At 42.0% G+C, this 23,857-nt stretch overlaps 1 protein-coding gene across 1 annotated transcript in view; it reads left to right on the top strand.

Moving 5' to 3' along the window:
- The window catches only part of Limk2 (LIM domain kinase 2), an 88,509-nt gene that overhangs the window by 6,570 nt on the left and 58,082 nt on the right, over positions 1-23,857 (top strand). The window contains exon 2 of the mRNA XM_013141729.3: positions 21,864-21,960. Coding sequence (XP_012997183.1) covers positions 21,864-21,960 — 97 coding nt within the window. The remainder of the gene's footprint in view (positions 1-21,863; positions 21,961-23,857) is intronic.

Genomic DNA, 23,857 nt, shown 5'->3' with positions numbered 1-23,857 from the left:
GATAGAGAACTGCTGTATGAGAATATAAGAATTGAGTAACAAATTCCCTGATAAAGAGTTCCTTTGCAGATCTTCTCCCAGATAAAAAAATGTCTACTCATTCATTTAAAGTATGTTTATGGTTAGAACTGAGAGCCTGAAAGTTATAGGAACTGTTTTGTGTCTCTGTAATGTGTCCTATTACTGTAGGGAGCCTATCCTGTAGGGAATGCCTAACTTGTCATTCTCTGACTTATTATTTCTCTACCAATTCTTGTCCTTCATGTCCCTTGAGTATTTACCAGGGCTTGAAGTAGTTTCTGACCTAGGCTGTGGCTTGTACATGGGCACATAGAAAAAGTTGGCTGAATTTGTTTTGAAAACATTTCCTTAAGATTTTAGAAGTTAAGCTGTTTAGTTCAGCCTTTTCCCTGGCCAGGTTCCTAGATATACAAGCAGGAAGATTTGAAATAATTCAATAATGGGTCCAACTAAGTGCCAGGCACTGCGAGAGGTGTTTTCACATCTATTATTTATTTTAATATACGGAGTAATCATGTAAGGTAGATGGCATTATCCTTTTTTTAAAGGTTAGGACATGCTCACAGTGAGTAAATATTTTTTCCTTGTAGTACAAGAAATCAAACCCAGTGCCTCCCATATGCTAGGCAATCACTAAGCTCAATCACTGAGCTATGTCTGTAGCCCTTATTTTTTATTTCGAGCCAGTTTTGCGAAGTTACCCAGGCTGACCACAAAATTGGAGTCCTCTGCCTCAGCCTCCTGAGTAGCTGGGATTATAGCCATTTACTACCACACTGAAAGAGAGACACACAATATACCCAAGGACATGGAGGCAAATAGTACAGGCAGGTTTCAAATCCAGCTCTTAAAGGTAGTTCTTTTGCTTGAGCCTCACAAATTTTTCCTAAGAAACTAAAGAAGGAAAGAAGAGAACAACAGTGACAGTTAAACTTTCAGAGATGCCAATGTTTCCGGCTTAACCTGAAAATTGAGAGGCCCCTCATCTGGTGTACAGACTCTCAGAGCTGGGAGGAATCATTTGATCCTTTTTGCAAAAGAAGAATTTAAGATCCAAAGAATTTCAGAAGCTCCTTTAAAATTCATCTAATCTTTCTTCCTGAGACACTCCCTTTGGTAAGCTAGTGAGGAAGAAAACCATTGGGGAGATGGGGAAAGTATCTAGAGGAATGTTAATCATTATCGTTAGTCTTGCTGATAGTCATTTTATTACAGTATGATCTTTTTCTTTTGGCAGTTCCCCCACAGCTGCTGCCCTACCCTTCTGTTTCCTGCTTTGTCCTGGAACAAGTGAGATTTACTATATACCTGACCTGCCAGTTCTCAGGAGGCCCAGTAGTTACCATACTTGTTTTGTGGTGCACTGAATTGGCTGGGTATTGTTCCTGGTCCTCATTGTCTGGTGGAATATGAGAAGCTTGAAAGAAAGATTTTTCTCAAATAAAGGACAGGATCTATATATGTTAGTTCAGACTAGGCATTAGGATCTCATGAACTCTCAGTGCTTGGGAATTTCTTTCCACTTTGAAGTTCAAAAAGGACTAGTTTGCAGAAACCCATCTTAGACCAAGTTTAAAGTGACTGTTGAGTCCTGGCTGTAAGCTGGGCCCTCTGAATGACTGGGGTCTTGAGCAAAAGTCAGTTTGTCCGAGGCTGGATAAGGTAATAAAAATGCAACTGGACTTGTCCTGGGCCATCATGAGTTTGAGTCCCTGCAGGACTAGCTCTCTCTAGCTCGATGATAGTTGGGCTACTCACTTCTCTGAGCCCACTGTTTTAAAAAAAATTAAAAGATTGGTTTAGATTGTTTTAAAGATTCTCTATCCTTACCATCCTGTCATCCTAGTGGCTACCCTGGTAGATTCACAGATTGTTTGAGGTTCATGTCACCAGTTATTAAGTGGAGAGAGAAAGAACTTACATAAAGTGAATGCATTTTATACCGAGATTCAAAAGGCTCTAAAGGTGAGAACCTTTATAGCCAGGTGTGGTGAAGATCACTGTAAGTTGGAGGCCAGCGAGAGCTACATAGTAAGACCCTGTCACACACAAAAAAATAAAAATAAAAAAAGTGCGAACTTTTTTTTTTTGAGACAAGGTCTTGCTATGCTATGGAGTTCAGGCTGGCCTTGTGCTCACTTTGTAGCCCAGGTTTGTCTCCTCACAAGGATCCTCATGCCCTAGCCTCCCCAAGTGCTAGGCTTACAGGAGTATACCACCATGCCTGGCTAAACATGAAAACCTTTGTGATTTGCTGTAATTCTTACTTTGTGTTACGTATTGCCATTTCTTTAAAGCAACAGATTTTAGTAACTGAAGATATGGTTTCTATTCATTTAACACCAGATAAGGACCCCTTATTGTTTGACCCCTTATTGTTTGACCCCTTATTGACTTAATCAAGATTCCTTTTTTGCATTGTGACAGTCAGTAACCACTGTTGATAAGGCTACAAATGTGAGGGGCAAATACTGGAGAGAGAGAGTGAACAGCCTTTCTTTTTCCTTCTAGGAAAAATTGAATTCTGATTTTCCATTTGTTAGAGTTTTCTGGCACAATAGAGAAGCAAAAAGAACAGGTTTATTGAGGACATGGAAAGGAGCATACAACCCCTGGTGGTTGGACTGTCTCCTTTAACTGGATATGGAGAGGTAGAGAGTTACATGACCTCTGATCGGAAGTGGTGCATGGGGCGGATTTTGATGATGTGTGAGGAACTGATTGGCATTTTCTTTGCATGCAAACTGGAAAGGGGGTTGCAATTAGGGCTAAAGAAGAAGGAAGAAGTGATAGGCGTTCCTGCTTTGGCCTTCCGCCATGTTTGACCACCGCTGTAATTGTACAGACCCCAATATACTAGGGCAACAACCTTTCATTCCCATCTTTATATTGTTAGGAAAAGGATGAAGACTGTCTCTTACTATTTCCTGCTGAATAGGGGCGTTGTGTTGGGATTTAGGGGTGGCTGACAGAATGATGGTAGATCCCCACATAGAAGCTGGTACCAGGTGTTTCAGCCAGGACAAAGTTTTTTGTTGGTGAATGCTCACATCCTTGATTGAGGAAATAAAAAGACAAGGTACTATGAGGAGGCAGATCATCTCTCATAATTAAAGGACCCAGGAGAGGTAGAATAAAAGGTGCCCTTGATCTGAATGTGTTGTTCCATCAGTGCCATGGTGAGAAAGAATCTGAAAAATAAGCATGGAGTTAGGAGGGGTGAAGTTAACAGGAGGCAATTATTCCCACATCTGAAAGGGTTAAAGTAAAAATGTAAGTAGGACTTGTCCTTGGTCCAGGAGTTAGGCTGGAGAGAATGGGAAGCATGAGAAATGTAAGGCCTGACAGTTGAATCATGTTTGGGAAATTATAAACTAAGGATGGGGGGAGCTATGGCTGTGTTACCATAAGTGACAAGAGGTCTTAGACCTACAGGGGTCTCATGTTTAATTAAACAGCTGAGGGCAGAGAGAACTAAGATAATTATTATGTAGAACAGCATGAAAACAATTTTATGTATAATGTGAGACTCTTTAGGAAAGACTACCTAGAATCATATAGTGAAAAAATTAACTAATAAGAATGTAAGGGATCAGGAACCGAATAGGATAACAAAACATGACCTAGCCTGAAAGTTGTGGCTGTGGGCCCTTGGTGAGATGGAGACAGGAGATAGGAGATCAGATGACCATTCTGGATGTTTAGAGTCAGAGGAGTTAGGGTTAGGGGGGCACTGCTTAGCTTGAGTGATGTGGAACCAGGATGGCAGTCCAGGAACCTTGACCACCATTGAAGTTCTGAGGAAGATCAGGTAGGGGCCACTCCTCCTTTGGTTGTAGTCTTGTTGAGGGATCTGAGAAATAAAGGCTGGACTATTATCTGATTGGATACTCTGAGGTTAACCAAACCTTGGAATGATTTCTTGTAATGGGACTTTAGTAACTACATCAGCAGTCTCCCTGGTTGTGGGAAAGGCTTTTATCCTATAAAAGTACAGATAAAGGTAAGAAGATATTTAAGAGTTTTGTGGCAGGGCATGTATGTAAAATCTGCTTGCCAATCCTGACCAGGGGTGTGTCTGTGAAATTGATGAGTAGGAAAGGGGTGATATGTGTCCCTGAGGAGAGGTTCTAATACAGAGATGACATGTGTGAGACCTGAGAGTGTCTGGGTCAGTCTATATAAATGCAAAGGAATCCTGACAATCAGGGTGTAGGGGGATGGTAAAAAAGGCATCTTGAAGGTCTAGAACTATGAAGTGAGTGGTGGAGGGAAGACTATGAGAGAACATAGTACAAGAGTTTGGCACCACTGGATGAATTGTGGTAACAGCATCATTGATTACCCTAAGGTCTTACATGTACCAGATGATAGGACCCGTTAGGCTTGTACTGGGAGAATGGGAGTATTGTAGGGTGAATGGGTGAATGGGTAGGTTTAAGAAAACAATTGTGGGGGCTGGGGATTTAGCTCAGTGACATAAGCGCCTGCCTTGCAAGCAGGCAGTTGTGAGTTCCATCCCTGGTACCGATAAAAAGGAAAAAGACAAAAAAAAAAAAAAAAAAAAGAAAACCATTGTGTAAAAGACACTTGATTATAGGTTTAAGTCCCCGTAAACATTTTGGAGCTATCGGATATTGGGGAATGCAAGGCTCCTTTGAGTCCCTAGCCCTGTCTGACTGCCTATAATATTTTTAACTGACTCAACTGCCTATACCATTTTTCCCTCTGAAGAAGTAACGCAAACTGCCATGAGAGGTAATGGGCGATGACCCATCTTGCTTCTTCAGGCTGAAGGGGATTGAAGTTGTCTAATGGCAGTCTGGGATACCCTGCAGAGCTTTTAACTAGTGGCCCTCAGTAGATAGCAGGTGTTTTCATCTTGGGTGGGCATACAGAGTTAAGTCTAGAGGAGACAAAGGCAAAGAATAAATTAAGTATGCAGGGGACAAATAATAGAATCAGCAGGATATTTATGAGTATGGGTCTGCTAATGGCTTCCCATAAGTAGGATAAGGATAAGGTCCAGGGAATTTTAGAAACTGATGTGTCATTGATTTGTCATACACACAGTTAAGTTTTACAACTGTATAAGTACCTCCTGTGCTGTTAGACTGTCTAATGCCATCTGATTTTGGAGGATGGCCTGTTTTGTTAATTTTACCTTTTTTATTTCGAGAGAGATCAGCTATGGTGTCATTTAAAGCCAGTTGAGTATAGTTAATTATGGCCTAAATATGCATCATATAGTCTTTTTTGGGAAAAGATCTGGTGAATCTCAGTAAAAAGACTCTAAAAGGAATGTCTTAGTGATGTGAATTTTAGTTGGGGTTTCTCCCATAAGGCTATGGAATTAGTGAAGCCTCCGATTAATCAATAAGAGCTGGTTGGGGGCTGGGGATTTAGCTCAGCAGCATAAGCACCTGCCTTGTAAGCAGGCAGTCGTGAGTTCAATCCCCGGTACTGATGAAAAAGAAAAAGACAAAAAAAAAAGAGCTGGTTAAAGTCAACAGGTGGCCGCTTTCTTATCCATCAATTGAAGTTTTTTCCAGTCTCTCCTCACCCCAAGGGATTTTGTTTAATCAATTTTAGCATCATTTTGACCAGCTAGCAACCTAGGTGGAAGCAAGCCTTTTAAATCTGTAATCCAAATAAGCCTTGATTAAATGATCTGAAAATGCAAAAAAAAGTTAAAGGGACAATATTGTTGAGCTCAAATAAAAAGGAACAGCTGTTTACAGAGCAGACAAATGGACAAACATGGACAGATGATCTGCACAGTATAAACAGACTGGGTAAACAGACAACAGATATATAGACTAATAAACATCTTACAAGATCAGAGTGCACACAAATATATTTGTCCAATTTGAACTATAATAAATAGACTAATGTGAACCTTTTGTAGGTTAATTAATAGAGATGTCTTGAAATAAGAATAGCAGAAAAGAAACCTAATTTATGGTTACTCTGAGATAGGTCCGTGAGGCAAAAAGGAATATGAATATGAACTAGTCCCTTGGGACCAGCCTGTTCAGAGAGAATAGGGATTAAAGCTGAGAAGGCTGTGGAATGGGAGGTGTAGATGGCCACCAAGCTACTAATTGCCCAGCAGGCATCTGTGGGAAGTTATTGGGTGATCAACCACAAAATGGCCACTCATCACCATGCAACAGGGAAGCATAAGATGGCAACTGGTCATCATTTGACCTGTAACAAGATGGCTGCTGCTGATCCCATGATGAGGGATCACAAGATGGCGACCATTTACTCTGTGACCTGTTACAAGATGGCAGTGCACTGTCACATGGTAGAGGACTGAATGATGGTGGCTGTCCTCCATGTGAGCTGCAGCAAGATGGCTGCTGAAGACCATGTGGTATGGGATTGCAAGATGGCGGCCAAATACCATGTGGCCTGCTAGGTGGCTGAAATGCACAAGACCAAGTATGGTGAGCCAGAGGGGAAAATGACAACACAGGAGTAGTGGGGATGGAAGTGGGGCTGTCTGACAGATAGATGGCTCAGGGTGAGGGATCTGAGTCTGAGAGTGAGGAGAGGAAGTAAAGAAAGAGTTAAGAGACTGCTGTGGGTAAGGAAAGAGAACAAAATGAAACAGGGCTCAGAGATCTGTGGTTGAAAAGGCCCAGTGGTTTGGATTGAGGACATGGAGGAGGAGCAGTAAAGACAGGAGGCGCATCATCTAAGGGGTCTGGTGGGGAAGAAGGAAGAGATCCTGGTGAAGCAGAGTGAGCCAGAAGTATTTGGGCCATGGTGCAAGACAGAATGAGAGAAGGACACATCCTCCAAGTGAAAAAGGCCTAAAAATAAATTTTCTGTCAACATGCTGATGTTGTGACAAAACATAAAAGTTCAGCTTTTTGGTTTTTATAACCTTCAGGAGGCCAAGAGCACCAAGGTTATGGACCAGGCACCCCAGAGTTGTGCTTTTCGGGGGACAGGAAATGGTCCCCATGACCAAATTATAAGTGAGCTGAGAGAACAACTTTGCTTCGGGACATAAGAGCTTTAACTTCCCCCAAAGGAACGTTAAAGCTGTCCTGGATCACATCTATCAAAAGAAGTCCTCTGGGCTGGGGGAGTTTAGCTCAGTGGCATAAGCACAAAGTCATGAGATTCATCCCCAGTGCCAAAAAAAGAGAGAGAGAGAGAGAGAGGTCGTCACCTGTTTTGAAAGTGTGACACAGAAAGTCCCAACACCTGTTCTTTTTTTTTTTTTTTTTTTTTTAACTTTCTTTGGGGGGGGGGAAGAATACAGTCAAATATGGCAAAACAAAGCTGTCAGTCAATACCAAGGATAGACATAGCACATGGTGTAGAACAGAGTACAAGTTTATCAACAATGGTTATCAACGTTGTCCCTTGTTTCCTTAAAAAGAATTGTCTATCTTATTAGATATTATAAAGTTGGACAAAACAGTAGAGAACAAGACCAATAAAACTTAGGCATTGTAAACATTACAGGACTTCCAAAGAAGACAATAGTCAAACCAGAATGGGTATCTTAGTGAATCTTATTGTCTTCAAAGTAGTTGCCTGTGTCTTCAAACTTGATACTATCATATAGAATGGAACAGACCAACACCTGTTCTCATCGGCCGTCACCAATAGTGCAGGGCAGGGTCCCAGGGAACAATAAGGTAACTGTTTTGCCCCGGGCTATCCTGCCCAAGGAACATGAAAACTGCTATCTCTGTCTAGGAATGGCAACAGATAGGTTTTCTGATGCTAGCTTACAAATTTCAGAAACAGAAACAGAAAACCTTCCACGGCAGCTCACCTTGATGAATGAAGAGGGTGGGCGTTGCATGCGGATTAGTAGTGGCAAATAAACAGGTCCTGGAGGAAGGAAAGGTGGTTCATCGGCAGGGGAGCTCAAACTAGAAGTGACTCCCAGAAGCTAACACACTCCACTATCTGAGTCACGGCACCAAAAATGTTAAGAGTTTTCTGGCACAATAGAGAAGCAAAAAATACAAAACGAAAAGAGGTTTATTGAGGACGTGGAAAGGAGCATACAACCCATGGCAGTTGGGCTGTCTCCTTCAACTACTTCAGGCAGAGGGTTATATGACCTCTGATTGGAAGTGACGCATGGGGCAGATATTGATGATGTGTAAGGAACTGATTGGCATTTTCTTTCCGCGCAGACAGGAAAGGGAGGTGTAATTAGGGCTGAAGAAGGAAGAGGAAGTGGTAAGCGTTCCCACTTTGGCCTTCTCCATGTTAGACCACCTCCGTAATTGTACAGTAATTTATACTAGGGCTTCATAAAAATCCCCAAAACTTCACATTATTTCTTTTAAATTTTCCCTGAATAAAGATTGTAAGGATCACTGAATTTCAGGATTATAAAGGAATAAAGAGGCCACAAGTTTCTTTTGAAGAGAGTCTAGGCTAGGGAAGCTAGAGAAGCTAGGGGTTCTCCATTAATAATGTTGCTCAGGTACTTACAGACAAGTAGTGTGAACATATAACAAAGAAACTAAAGCCAGGTTTTGCCACATGAGACTTTACTCATAGAGAGTCATCCTGGGAACCAGAAACTATTCCAATGGAAGTATCATTACTCTCTGTCCTTTGGAGTTTTTCCTTGGAATTTACTTTTCTAGCTGATGGCTGGGTCAACCTTTCAGTTAAATTTGCTTCCAAAAGAGTGTCTGTTCTGCATGGGACCTATATTAGCCCATGGAGATAAGATGACCAAGGTGCAATTTTTGCCCAGTAGAGCTGGGAGCGAGGAGCAGCGAAAGAAAGGTTGACAGTGAATGCCTGAGGGAGACAGAAATGTGCAGAGTAAACCTATTAAAGAACAAAAAATGTAAAACTGGTATAGACAAATGAAACAAACATTGCCTGCCTTTGGGGAAACATCAAGAAAGAGTCTAATTGGGCCAGGGATTTAGCTCAGCAGCATAAGCGCCAGCATTGCAAGCATGAAGTCGTGAGTTGGATCCTTGGTACAAAAAAAAAAAGAGTCTGATTAAGGGAAAAGATGGACAGAGTATCCTAAACATACCAAACATCTTGAAATATAAATGTCAAGGTACACTGACATGAATATGTGTGGCAGGTATGCAGAACAGATCATATGTAACCAAAATATCCCTTTATAAGCAGTGAAGAAAGAAAGCTTGTTTAGGGTAAAGACATTTAGTACTTTATTAAATGTTTATATAGTAGACCAGGGGTCAGAATTGGTTCCCTCTAGGTTTTAAGGTAACAGTTGCCAGCTTTAAGGAGTTTTTGTTTCTGTTTTCCCTGCTTCATGGGCTTTGCATCTCCTTCATGCTACTTGCCCCAATTATAAATAAATTGTGTTATTGTTTAATATTTGCTGTGTCTAATCTCTCTCTTGTTTGGTGCTGTTTCCCTAACACGGTGTTGGACACGTAGTTGGCATTCAATAAATATTTGCTTAAAAAATGACTGAAGTGTGTCCATTGAATTTAGCAACAAGAGTCACTTTGACCTTGGTGAGACAGTTTTGCAGAAATGGTGGGGGTGGAAGCGAGATTGCATCGAGTTGTGCAGTAAATGAGAAATAAGGAAATGAAGACAGTGATGTGTAGAGAACTTTTTCATAGGTGTAGCTATGAAGGGGAACAGCAAGGGTAGAAGCTAGAGAAAACAGAGTCCAGAGTTGGGTTTTTTTGTTTTTTGGGTTTTTGAGTCCTCTTCTCACTGTTCAGTTCAGGCTGACCTTGAACTTAACTTTGATACCATGCCCAGATGGCCAGAGTTGCTTTTGATAGGAAAAATCAGAGTTTATTTAAATAATAATGAGCCAATAAGAGGGTAGTGGTAGAGATAATTGAAAGTATGTATCTTCTAAGATGTGGGATGGGATGGAATCCAGAAGGGAATGTCACGCTACAGTCTAGCATTTGTTCTGTAGGCTTTGGCAAGTCTGACCTAGAGCTGAGATAGTTTGGAGCCAGAGCAAGCCAGCTAAGATTGTGCAGTAGACAGGAAAAAAAGCCAAAGGACTGAAGAAGTAGGGTGAAGGACAGGCAAGGCTAGAGAGACATTTGGGAGGTGGAACCAGGTAGCTGTGAGAAGAAGGTTAGGGGGTCTTGACTTGAGCCACAGAGCAGATGCCTAACTAAGTATGTATTGAATGGCTTGGAGGTTTCCCAAGATTAGAGAAAATGGGGCAGGCTGTGGAGGATGAAGCAATAACAAGTTACCTCAAGCATCCTCTTAGTGAAAATCCTTATCCTCGAAGTTTTGGAACTAGCCAAAAGCCATTCAGTGCCAAGATGTTGAATTGTCAACTGGGTGGTCAGGTCAGACACTTGCCTTTAGGTTAAAAATAAGAAACAAAGTGTGGCTCTAAAATAATGAGTTTTTCCGAGACCAGGGCTCATAACTGTCCCTGAAAGACTTTTTATCTAAATGTTACAGAAATGAGCTTAGGAATTTCATTTGGATGGCTCTGTTGATTAAGAATGTCACTGGGAGCCAGCAGTAGTGGCACATGTCTGTAATCCAACATTTGGAAGGTTGAGGCAAGAGGATCACCACAAGTTCAGGATCAGACTGGACTACAGTGTTCAAGTTCAGCCTGAACTACATAGTAAGACCCTGTCTCAAAAAACAAAAAGTTTTTTCTCATTGGGGACAGGGTATAGCCTAGCAGTGTAGCATTTGCTTACCATCAGCGACACTGTTTGATCTCCAGGACTACAAAACTATACACACAAAACCCCCTCACTGATTTTTGTCTGCCTGCCCTGGCTGTGATTTGAATGAGTCTCTCAGTCTTTCTGTCTGGGTTTGTTGTAGTTTTGTTTCTTGTAGTAATGGAGATTAAAGCCAGGGTCTTTGTACTGAGCTATATCCTCCACTCCCAGTCTCCCTCTGCCTATTTATTTATTTATTTGTTTATTTTTGAGGTAAGTTCACATTATGCAGTTCAGGATGGCCTTGGCTCATCTTGTAACTCAGGCTGGTCTCAAACTCTCACTGATCCTCCTGCTTCAGTGTCCCAAGTGCTGGGATGACAAGCCTGCACAACCATGTCCAGCTTATTTATTTTTTATTAGGAAGTAGGATATTGCCTGAGTTTTTGGCATGATAATAAAGAGAATATAAAGTAAAAATAGCCTTTATTCCAAGGACATGGAGAGAAGTCCATGACTTGATGGCCTGGCTTTCTCTGCCCAGAATGTGGGGCATGGGATATACATATAACCTCTGACCAGGGGTGGCCCTTAGGATGGGCATCAGTGATGCCCAAGGAGCTGATTCAAATTTTCTTCGCGTGCAAACTGGAAGGGGAGTTGCAATTAAGGCTGAGGAAGAAGCAGGAAGTGGTAGGCGTTCCTGCTTTGGCCTTCCGCCACGTTAGACCACCGCCATAACTGTACTAGGTTATTTATACTAGAGCAAGAACCTTTCGTTCCCATCTTTGTATTGTTAGGAAAAGGGCGAAGTCTTTCTCTTACTATTTCCTGGTGAAAGGGGACGCCATATTGGGGTTTAGGAAGGTTGACGGAGTGATGGTTGATGCCCATGTAGAAGCTGGCACCAGGTGTTTCACCCAGAACAACTTTTTCATTGGTGAATACTCGCATCTTAGAATGGGGGAAAAAAAAAAAAAAGAGAGAGAGAGAGACAAGGTGCTATGAGGAGGAAGGCCACTATCATATTTAAGGACCAAGGGGAAGCAGAAGGAAAGGTATATTTGATTTAAATATGACATTCCATCAGGGCCACGGTCAGGTAGAATTCTGAAAAATAAGTGTGGGGTTTAGAGGAGTGAAGTTATGAGAAGTGATTATTCCTCCATCTGAAAGGGTAAAAGTTGAAAGTGTAGATACGTAGGGCTTGTCTCTGATCCAGGAGTTGAGCTGGAAAGAATAAGAGGGGAGAGAAATATAAGGCCTGATTGAATCATATTTGGGAAATTACAGAATAAAGGAGGGGAGGGCCATGGCTGTGTCACTATAAGGGAATATGAGCCTAGGCCCATAGGGATTTCATGTTTGACTAAACAACTGAGGGTAAAGAGAACAAGGACAGTTGTCATGTAGAACAACATGAAGATGATCTTACAGATGATGTGGGAATCTTTAGGAAAGATGCTCAAGAGTCCTGCTGTTAAAAAAAGATAATTAATTAATAGAATATAAGGGATTAGGAACTAAATTGGATAACAAAACATGACTTAGCCTGTAAGTTGTGGCTGTGAGGACTTGGTAAGACAGAGACAGGTGGGAGATAGAAAATGAGATGACCTCTAAGAATGTGTAGGGTTGGGGCTGGGGATTTAGCTCAGTGGCATAAGCACCTGCCTTGCAAGCAGGTGATCATGAGTTTGATCCCCGGTACTGATAAAAAGAAAAAAAAAGTGGAAAAAAAAGAATGTGTAGGGTCAGGGGAGTTAGGGTTAGCAGGCACTGCTTAGCTTAAGTGACGTGAAACCAGGATGGCAGGCCAGAGACTTTGACCGCTGTTTGGGGTTGCTAAGAAGACCAGGTAGGGGCCACTCCACCTTGGTTGTAGTCCTTGAGATGATTTCCTGTAGCAGGACTTTAGTAACTACATCAGCAGTCTCTCTGGTTGTGGGAAAGGCTTTTATCTATCATGGAAAAAGTACAAAGGTGAGAAGATATTTGAGAGTTTTGTGGCAGGGCATGTGTGTAAAATCTACCTGCCAGTCCTGATCAGGGTTGTGTCCATGAAATTGATGAATAGGAAAGGAAGGGGGTGGTATGTGTCCCTGAGGAGAAGTTTTACTATAGAGATGACAGGTGTAAGTTGTTGAGACCTCAGACTGTCTGGGTCAGTCTGCATAAACACAAAGAAATAAAAAAAGCATTTTAGGGGCTGGGATTTAGCTTAGCAGCACAAGCACCTGCTTGGCAAGTATAAGGTCGTAAGTTCGATCCCTGGTACCACAAAAACAAACAAACAAAAAAAAACAACTGTGGTTTTAAAAAGGTATTTTAAAGATCTATGACTGTAAAGTGAGTTGTGGAGGGAGGGATATGAGAGAGCATGGTATAAGGGTTTGGCACCACTGGGTGGGTTGAGGTAATGGCATTATTGATTACCCCAAAGTCCTGCAGTAGACAATAAGGCCCATCAGGCTTGAATACTTGGAGAAACGAAGTACTATAGGGTGAGTGGGTAGGTTTAAGAAAACCATTGTCTAAAAGGTGCTTGATTATAGGTTTAAGTCCCCATAAATGTTTGGGAGCTATAGGGAAAACACAAGGAAAAACTGAAAGATCCCTGAGATGAATTAAAATAGGCATGGCATGGATAGCACAGGTGGGATTGGAGGTATCCCAAACTATGGGATCGACCAGAAAAGAAGGAAGGGGAGGGGATGGCTTTGTGGCAGCGCAATGTGAGGGTAACTGGAGGACAGAGAGCTGTGGGGAGAGAAAAGGTAAAGGAGAAGTTAAGCTTTTGAAGAAGAGTTCTACCTAAAAAGGGGTGTAGGACATGTTGGAATTGCTAGGAAGCTATGGGTAATGAAGAGAGTCTGGAACCTGCATGGCGCAGGCCCTATCTGTAAAGGCTGTGTAGTTGGTTGTCAACACCCATTACAGAGACTGAGGACTTAATATAATGGCCTGAAAACTAAGAAAGAACACTATACATGGCCTCTATGTCCATAAGTACAGAGAATGTCTTACCTGAGACCTCCAATGGCACTTGGGGCTCTGAGAAGGATACTTTAATGGAGAACTGTGGACTCCGAGCCCCATCAATTTTCAGCAGCAAGTCCAAGTAGGTCAGTGATAAGCCGGTGGTGATGAGATCTCCTGTGAGGGCAAGGAGTTAGAGGGTGGCTTACCCACTCTCTGGTGGTTAGGATAGTCAATCTTCCAATGGCCCTTGAGATTGCAATACAGGCAAGGCCCCAGAGGAACGCCAGGGTTGAGGCACTCTCTTGCCCAATGTCCTTCTTTGTTGCACTTGAAGCATGGTCCAGGAGGGGCTCAGGCAGTTCCACCTTGTCTTGGATTATCTGTCTCAGAGCTCCAAGTGTCATTGCTAAAAGATCAGATTGTTATTTTTTTAAATTTTTATCTCTGTTGTTGAAAACATGAAAAACCTTATTTAAGAAGGTCTCCCTGTGGGGTTTGAGGGCCAAGTTTAGTCTTTTATCTTGGGACCTGGCCCACAATGGAAGGTATCTGTCTCCTCCACAGTCACAAGACATCTGGTTTTTATCTTGGGTAAGTGTACAGCTTTAAGTCTAAAGGAAACAAAGGCAAGGAATCAGTTAAGTATGCAGAAGTCAAATAATAGAAGCAACAGGGTACTTATGAGTATAATTTTAGTAATGGCTTCCCATAAGGAAGATAAGGATAAGGTCTAGGAAATTTTAGAAAGTGACATGTCATTCATCTGTCTTACACATTTAGGTTTTACAATTGTATAAGTACCTCCTGTGCTGTTAGAATGTCTAATGCCATCTGATTTTGGAGGATGGACAGTTTTATTAATTTTACCTTTTTATTTAGGAGACAGATCAGCTGCAATGTCATTTAACACCAGTTGAGTATAGTTAATTATGGCCCCAATATGCATCATATAACCTTTTTTGGGAAAAGATCTGGTGGATCTCAGCAAAAAGAATCCAAAGGAATAATAATTGTCTTTTAATTTTAGTTGTTGAACATCCAGAAGATTGATAATAATACAGTGCAGTAGAGGCAGTAAGCTTAACAGAACATTACATAGAATTATTATTTTCTATTAACTATGGATGTTTTAACATTTGAGCACTGAAGAAATTTGTGATATTGTTTGGACTGCTCACTATTTAAGCATCTCTAAGTATAACATATACATTACATAAATTTTTGTTTAAAAATTATCATTTGACTGGTGACCTCTTGTTGGTCTGACCTGAGTCTCCTGGCTGGAGCACAAGAAAAAGGCAGATGTCTGGATCTGAAAGAAAATACTTGTCATCATAAACAATTCCAATTTTATATTGGAAAGCATGAATATATTGTCAGATCAGCAACAATGAATTGTCTTAGTCATATGAACATTAGTTGATGTGTCTCCCATAAGGGTGTGGTGATTATTGGAGCCTCTGATTAATGAACAAGTATTGGTTAAAGTTACCAGGTAGCCATTTTTTCATTCATTAGTTGAAATCCTGTCCAATGTCTCCTTACCCCATGGGATTTTGTTTAATCAATTTTAGCATTATTTTGACCAGCTGCCAACCTAGGTGGAAGCATTTTTTTAAAATCTATAATCCAAATAAACCTTGATTAAATGATCTGAAAATGTAAAAGAGGAGGAAAAAATTGTTGAGCTCAAATAAAAAGGAACAGCTGTTTATAGAGCAGGCAAATGGACAAACACACAACAGATATATAGACTGACAATCATAAAATCAGAGTACACTGAAATATATTTGGCCAATTTTAACTATAATCAATTAAAAGAGGTCTCTTGAAATAAGAATACAAGAAAAGGAACCTAATTTATGGCTAATCTGAGATAGGTCAGAGAGAAAAAAAGGAATGTCTATATTAACTAATCCCTTGGGGCCAGCCTGTTCCCAAAGCAGGAGTAGATATTGAGGCTGAGAAGGCTGTGGACTAGATGGCCACTGGGTGGCCAACTGTCTGGCAGGTGATTGTGGGCAATTATCTGATGATTGGCTATAAAACAGCCGCTCATCACCATGTGACAAGGAAACATAGGCTGTTGGCGGATTACTGTGTGACCTGCAGCAGCCTTCCTGCTGTTGGTGACACAGTGAGGGAGTCCAAGATGGCGGCTGGTCATCATGTGACCCGCAGCAGGATGGCTGCTGCTGATCACACGAGGGGCCACAAGGAGGTGGCCATTGACCCTAAGACCCATTGCAAGATGGTGGTGCCCTGTCACATGGCGGAGTGCTGCAAGATGGTGGCTGTCCTCAATGTGAGCTGCAGCGAGATGGTTGCTGAGAACTATGTGGCTTGTTGGAAGGCTGGAACGCATGAGACTAGGCATGGTGAGCTAGTGGAGAAAATGGTGATGTAGAGGAAGAGGACCCTCCCATGGAACAGATGGCTTGGGTGGGGGGATTGAGAAGTTGGAGACTGGGGAGAGAAACTAAGGGAAGAGGCTGCTGTGGAGGTGAGGAGGGGGAGAGCACAGCGCAGAGGGCACAGAAAACTTTGACTGAGAAAGCTGTGGGATTTGGTATGAGGGATACAGGGGAGACACTGTAAAGACAGGAGCCACATCATCTAAGGGGTCTGGTGGGGAGGGAGGGAGAGTTCCTGGTGGAACAGAGTGAGCCAGAAGATACAAGACACAGTGAGAGAAGGACATATCCTCAAAGTGAAAAAGGCCTAAAAATGAAGGGTGTCTGCCAACTTGCCACCATTGTGACAAAAGCATAAATGAAAGGTCAGCTTTTTGATTTTTTATAGCCTTGAGGCCAAGAGTACCAAAGTTATGAACCAGGCACACCAGAGGTGTGTTTTTTCAGGGAACAGGAAGTGGTCCCCATGACTGAACTATAAGTGAGCTGAGAGAACATCTTCGCCTCAGGATGTGAGAACTGTAGCTGTCTCCCAAGGAACAGGGAAGCTGTCCTGGGTCACACTTATCAAAAGAGGTCATCACCAGTTTTGAATGTATGACAGGTTGGGGCTGGGGATTTAGCTCAGCGGCATAAGCACCCGCCTTGCAAGCAGGTGGTCATGAGTTCGATCCCCGGTACCGAGAAAAAGAAAAACAAAACAAAACAGAAAGTATGACAGGTAAAGTCCCAACACCCATTCTCTTCAGCCGGTCACTGGAAGAGTGTAGGATGGGGTCCCAGGGAACAAAAAATAGCAGTTTTGCCTCAGGCTGTATGGCCTAAGGAGTATGAAAACTGGTATCCCTGTTTAGGGATGGCAGGATAGGTTTTCTGCAGCAAGCTTGCAAATTTTAGGAATGGAAACAATAAACCCCAGACAGCTCACTTGTGTTCAGTGAGGAAGGTCGCTGTTGCATGCGGATTAGCAGTGGCAAGTAAACAGTCCCAGAGGAAGAAAAAAACATGGTTCTTAGGCAGGGGAGCTCCAACTGGGAGGGATTTTTTTAGGAGCTAAGGCACTCTGTCATCCGAGTCACAGGGCACCATTATGAAAGTTTTCAGCATGATAAAAAAGAGAATATCAAGTAAAAATAGCCTTTATTCCAAGGACGTGGGAGAGAAGTCCATGACCATGGACAGCCTGACTTTCTCTGGCCAGAACGTGGGGCATAGGATATACATATAACCTCTGACCCGAGGTGGTGCTTAGGGCCGGCATTGATGATGCCCGAGGAGCTGATTGGAGTTTTCTTCACGTACAAACAGGGAGTTGCAGTTAAGGCTGAGGACAAAGCAGGAAGTGGTAGGCATTTCTGCTTTGGCCATCCGCCACTTTAGACCACTGCCATGAGACCACCGTACAGTAATTTATAGTAAGGCAAGAACCTTTCATTGCCAGGTTGCCCAGGCTGGGCTTGACTTTGTGATCTTTTTACCTCAGTTTCCCAACTGCCAGGATTACAGGTGTTACAGGTATTCTGGTGTAATAGAGAAGCAAAAGTACAAAATGAACAGGTTTATTGAGTTGAGGACATGGAAAGGAGCACACAACCCATAGCAGCTGGGCTGTCTCCTTCCACCAGATACAGAGAGGCAGAGGGTTATGTGACCTCTGATTGAAGTGGCACATGGGGCGGATATTGATGTTGTGTAAGGAATTGATGATGTGTGAGGAATCGATTGGAATTCTCTGTGCATGCAAACAAGAAGGGGAGTTGCAGTTAGGGCTGAAGAAGAAGCAGGAAGTGGTAAGCGGTCCCACTTTGGCCTTCTGCCACATTAGACCACACAACCATAACTGTGCAGTAATTTATCCTGGGGCAAGAACCTTTCAACAGGCATACATCACCTACTGGCTACCTAGAATTTTTGAGAATGATGATATACTCTGCCTACTGTTATTCTGCTACTCAAAAAAGCAAAAAGGCCCCTCTGAGTCTGGAAATTTTAGATTTAAGAAGAATGATTGATGGGCATATGTATGTCCCATCACTGTAAAAGGACCAACAGATGAAAGTTATCAAATGACACTCCCAAACCTGCTAGATGTCCGGTATGAGTTCATGTTTTCTAAAATCAAAGAATGAATTTTAGAAACAATGGAGGTTAAGAGCAGAACATATTTATTGAGAGAAAGAAAATTTCTGTCTGAGGAGAAAAAAAGGGTCCCAAGTGGGTTGCCAAGAATCCTGCCTTTTCTAGGGATTTTTATAGAGCAAAAGCCACAAAGAAAGGCAGGTCTAGGGTGCAGAAAAATGGGAACTCACTGACCAGGTGGGCGTGAGGTGGGACAGAATTATGGTCAGCCAATAAGATTAGGAGCATAATTGCTCAGGTACGATGGATTAAGTTGGAATCGAATAGGAAGCGAATCAGTCATACAGGAAGGGGAAACAGGGCCTTTGCCAATAGGGAATTGGATTAGTGGCTTCTTTTGGCTCCCCCAAGGTGATTGATACCTATTTAGAATATTAGTACATCATGTTTATAGTTAGGGTGTGGTTGCATTTGTTTTGTCTTTTGTCTTGAGATCTGGCCCACTGTGGAGGTATCTGTCTCTTCCACAGTTGCAAGATATCTCATCTTCTGCATTGGCTCCTTGGAGGGCCTTCCCTGTCTGACTGCCTGTAATATTTCTAACTCAACCTCCTATAACAAAAAGAGGCAAGGGGAAAGGGAAGTAAAAAGAATTAAGATGTGTTATGTATGTGTACCAACTCCCCATGATGAATGTAATCATTATGTACTGCAAACATGTACTGATACATTATATCCCACCATTTAGGAACTAATGAGGAGGAGTAGCTTTTCAATTCTGATAGCTTGTTTAACTTCCTTGGGTATGAGGAGGGCAGTTGTCTACATTGGCTGCCCACAAATGGTGCTGAGCAATCTTGAAGTGTCTGGAGCTTGCTTTGTCTATTCATCGACCCTGTGCTATGAAGCAGTGTTCAGTGACTGTCACTATGCCTGTGGCAGTCTGGAATTACCCAGAGAGAACAAAGCTGCATACACAATGTGCACAACGGAGTCTTGTAACAACCTTGTCCCTCTTCCTAGGTCTGCATGAGGTACCACAGCTTGATCTGAGGTGCTTGCTTTATTTCAAGAAGTCAGCATCTGAACCCCATCAAAAGTATTATGTCTTGTTTGGGATACCTCCCTTTTGGAGAGACATGGATGAACCCTTTGTGGCTAATATTTCAGCCAAAAACCCCATACATCCCTTCTCACCCTTCAGTAGATCTTCCCTATATTTCAAGGCTCAACTTAAATGTCCACTTCACTAGAGACATTCCTACCCTTCATTGGAATAAACCAGAGTTAGTATGGTGTAGAAAGAACAGAGATTTTGAATGTAGACCTGAATTTTGAGTGCTCAGTCAGCCACTTGGCCTGTCATCCCTCCCCACTGGTTCCAAGCATCAGTTTTCCCTTAAACCCTTAAATGAATGTGATAATATTTGTCAACCAGGATTTTTTTTTAAGACAGTGTCTCACAAGATAATTCAGGCTGGCCCTGAACTCATTATGTGGCCCAAGGTGGCTTTGAATTTGTAGTGATCCTCCTGCCTCAGCCTCCTGGGTGCTAGAATTACAAGCACGCGCCACCATATAAGCTATATAGGATTTTTTGAGAATTAAATGAGGGGCTGGGGATATAGCTCAGCAGCACACTGCCTACCTGGCAAGTGCAAGGTTGTGAGTTCAATCTCCAGTACAAAAAAAAAAAAAGTTGTAGCAAATTATATGAGACTGAGTCTGTCAAAGCAGCTTGCACAATTTTTAGCATATTGGAAGAATTTGTTAAATGTTTTTCCCATTACCTGCAAATTTTAATGAACTAAAAGTAGTACTTCTACCTCAAAAATAATATTCAAGTGAAAAATTACAATATGTAAAACTTTCTTCTCCAGTAGACTTGCTGCTTTTTGAGGAGTACAGATGATGTTACCTGCCTTCAACATAGAGCTTTGTATTGGGAGGACCAATAATTGTTAGTTGAGAGAATGAGCTCCTAGGCCAATGAGAAATCTAGGGAAAAGTTAAAATCAGTAATGGCTGCACTCAGGAAGCTGAGGCAGGACAATTGCTGTGAATTTGAGGCCAGCCTGGGCTACATATTGTGTTCAAGTCTAGGCTGAACTACATACACAGTGAGACCCTGTCTCAAAAAACAAACAAAATAGGGCTAGGAGTGATAGTACACTCCTGTGATCCCCGCACTTGGGAGGCTGAGGCAGGAGGATCATTGCAAGTTTGAGACCAGCCTGTGCTACAAACTGAACCCAAGGCCAGCCTGAATTGCATAGTGAGACCCTGTCTCAAAAAGACAAAAATAAACAAGCAAATAAAATAATCAGTAATGGGTCTAATCCAGAGAGGAGAGATTTCAGGGTGTTGTCTGGGAACAGTCATAGGAAGGGTTAACACTGAAAAAGAGATCTTTATTTCTTCTACTTAGAGTTGTAAGCAAAGGCAAAAGTTCTCAGTAGAAAAAGGAACAGAGTTGTTTTTTAAAAATAAAATGAGAAAATTGAGTGTGGTGGTGCCTGTCTGTAATCCCAGCTACTTGAGAAGCTGAGGCAAGAAAATCCATCCTGAGTTCAAGACTAACCTGGGTAATTTAGTGAGACAGTGTTTCAAATGAATGAATGAATGAATTAACGAACTAAGAAACAGACAAACAAGTAAGTAGGACAGACTGTTAGGGCACAATTACAATGTAAGAATACATGTGTAAAATAGCAAACTTATAAGCATTTCACAGTCAATTAGAAGTCCTTGACCAAGTTACTATTCTGCTGTTTCTGCTAAATTCAGTTGACCTTAACAGTGTCCACAGCCCAGCTAAGTACCTCTGAGGGAAGCTCTGAGTCAGAGTAGTTGTCTGTACCTTAATTAGAACTCCCCAGAAAGTTCTTATATTGTGGTTACTCTTAACTATGCTCACTCTGTAAGGACCCCTCCCCTTACTCCCAGAGTGTTTCTGTTATTTCAAGACTAGTCTGCTGTCAACATATGTTCATTGTATATAACTAATCTTGTAATGTTTTGTCACTTGCTTTACTTCCCACTTCTAAAGTCTATATATTTGCTAGCTCATGATGTTCTGTGCAGATGTCTATGTTTTTGCTTGTTTTGATGTCTATGGTTTTGGTTTTTGGTGGGGGTTTTTTTTGTTTGTTTTGTTTTCTTTTTCTTTTTTGTTTTTTCTTTTTTTTTTTTTTTTTTTTTTTTTTTTGTCTTTTTGAGACAGGGTCTCGCTATGCAGTTCAGGCTGGCCTTGAGTCACTTTGTTTCCCAGGCTGGTCTCGAACCAGAAAGGATCCTCCTGCCTCAGCCTCCCAAGGCATGCGCTGCCATACCCACCTCCTAAATTCTGTATTAACTAAACTTTTCCTAAATTCAGCACTATTGCCTTTGTGGAATTGTCTAGCAACTATCTGTTGGCTTAAAGATTAAACACTGCCTTCTTATCTCTTTGGTGCAAAGAGTCTTCCTTTCAGTTTGGCCTGGCTTAGGAATTTTCCCAAAACAAGATGAAGCTATTGGTAAGGGTTTTTTGGCTATAGCGAGATAAGCCAAGGCTGCCAAGTGCTTACCAGAGATCTTGTGGAGTAGAAAATGGCAGCAAACAAAGTATTGGGCTGACCTTTCCAATATGAGATTCTGTTAACTTGGTCTATATGGTTGGAATGTCATTCTTTTGTCTCTTGCTGCTTTGGACCTCTGACCCCCTTGGTTTTGTGTGCAGGTGAAGATGCCTGGTGTCAGGGCTGTGGGGACCATATTGCTCCAAGCCAGAGGTTGTATAGAACTGTCAATGAAGTCTGGCACAACTCTTGCTTCCGGTAAGTGGATCTGTCCTTTCTTTATCAGCATGCAGTGGCCAGGCACTATTTCATGTACTGGAAAATAAAGAAGCAAGCTTCTGACTACAGAATTTCAATCTTGGTTGGGGAGTAGAGCTGGGAGGGGGGAATGTGCCTAGAAAGAACATCCCTGAAGCCAGGTTAAAGAGGAAGAACCTCCTCTGGGCATGGTAGTGCATACCTGTGATCCCAGTTGAAACAGGAGGATCACAGTGAGTTCACTGAACTACACAGTGAGACCCTGTCGTAAGAAAAAAATTTTTTAAAGAAATGGAAGAACTTCAAGCACAGCTGAAGAGGTAGGGTGGGAAGATGGGGGAGCCCTTTCCACAGTTTCACCTTTACCTTATGTGTATGGAGACCAAGACCTATAACATAATGGCTGCAGTACTGATAACACAGGGGCCTCAAGGGTTGCTTTTATTGCAATTGGTGCTGCTAACTCTTCTTCATCATAGAATTCCTCCCTTGATTCCTACTTTTATATTACTATCTTATAGCCCTTATTGTTCAGAGACAGCTTGGTTTCTTGAAAATTATACAGACTTTCTTTTTGAGACAGGGTCTGACTATGCAGTTTTAGGCTGGCCTTGAACTTACTTTGTGGCTTAGGCTGGCCTCAAACTCATAACAATCTTTGTGCCTCAGCCTCCTGAGTGCTGGGATTATAGACGTGCACCACCATGCCCAGTTCAGAAAATTGCAGACCTTAAAGTCAAATTGCTCCTATTTCCTGAGCCTCATTTTCCTCAATTGGAAAAGGATGTTAATAACCTGTTACAAAAAATAAAATAATAGTAATACTAATCTGTCTCATACACTTATTGAAATTGAATGCAGTACATCCAGTATGTTACAGGCATACATTGTTCTCCCTTTCCTCTGTAGATTGGAATCTTGGAGCTTGTCTTTGTGTCTCCCAGTATAACACAGTGCCTGGCCTATACTTATACCACATCTGCCAAGTGAGGAGCTGTCCACACTGGAGGCTGGGCGGGCAGGCATGTCCAGCTTCCATGGAGTGAAGTGATAAGGCAGTGCTCATATTCTGAGAATAAGACAGACTGTAGACAGACGCCATGTGCTGCACATTCCAGCTCCCACACATAACTCTTACTGCAAAGCATCCCTGTGCTGTTATCAAATAATCTAATTGACCTTTAAGCACTTGCCTTCCCCTTGGAGCTATATGGGGAGTTGGTCTGGGGAAATCTGCCCTCTAAAAGATCTGAAGAGGTACCAGTATTTTCATGCCCTTTTCTAAGTCAGAGCTCTCTTTTTTTTTTTTTTTTTTTTTCTGTTGTTCTTCCCTTCAACTTCAGTGAAGTTGGTGCTGCCTTCTCTGTGCTGATTACTATGACAGGAGCAAAGAGTGCCTACCCTGTAGATAAAACCCTTGGCTAGCCCTTTCTTTCATGCCTCAGGCTGACAAGGAGTATTATAACCCAATGAGTTCCCAGAGCAGGTCTTGCCCTGGTCCTATTTCTTAAGCATTGCAGGTCTAACCCTCCTGGTCAAATTCATTCTTGCTGTTTTCCTATTTGTACAGTTATTCTCCACCCAAAATAAGCAGGACAGTTGTAGAACAAATTAATCCCTAGAATTTCTGAATTCTTCTGGAATTAAAGAACTTCAAAACTAGAAGGAACCATATCCTCTAGGTATAATACTTTCACCACACAAATGAGAATTGCTCAGGATCACTCAGGCCATGGATGACAAGAGCTATCCTTAAAAGTGACATTTTGGATCATTCATAAACTTGGTTAGATATAGCTAGTTAGGGAACTCTGTGTGTGTGTGTGTGTGTGTGTGTGTGTGTGTGTGTGTGTGTGTGTGTGACAGAGAATGTGCAAGAGAAAAACATACACATGAA

Source organism: Cavia porcellus, unplaced genomic scaffold, assembly GCF_034190915.1.
Source record: "Cavia porcellus strain 051 isolate PalLab524CR breed Dunkin Hartley unplaced genomic scaffold, mCavPor4.1 scaffold_16, whole genome shotgun sequence".
Classification (NCBI taxonomy): domain Eukaryota; kingdom Metazoa; phylum Chordata; class Mammalia; order Rodentia; family Caviidae; genus Cavia; species Cavia porcellus.
Note: the sequence above shows the minus strand (reverse complement) of the source record. Positions and strands in the feature narration are given on the sequence as shown.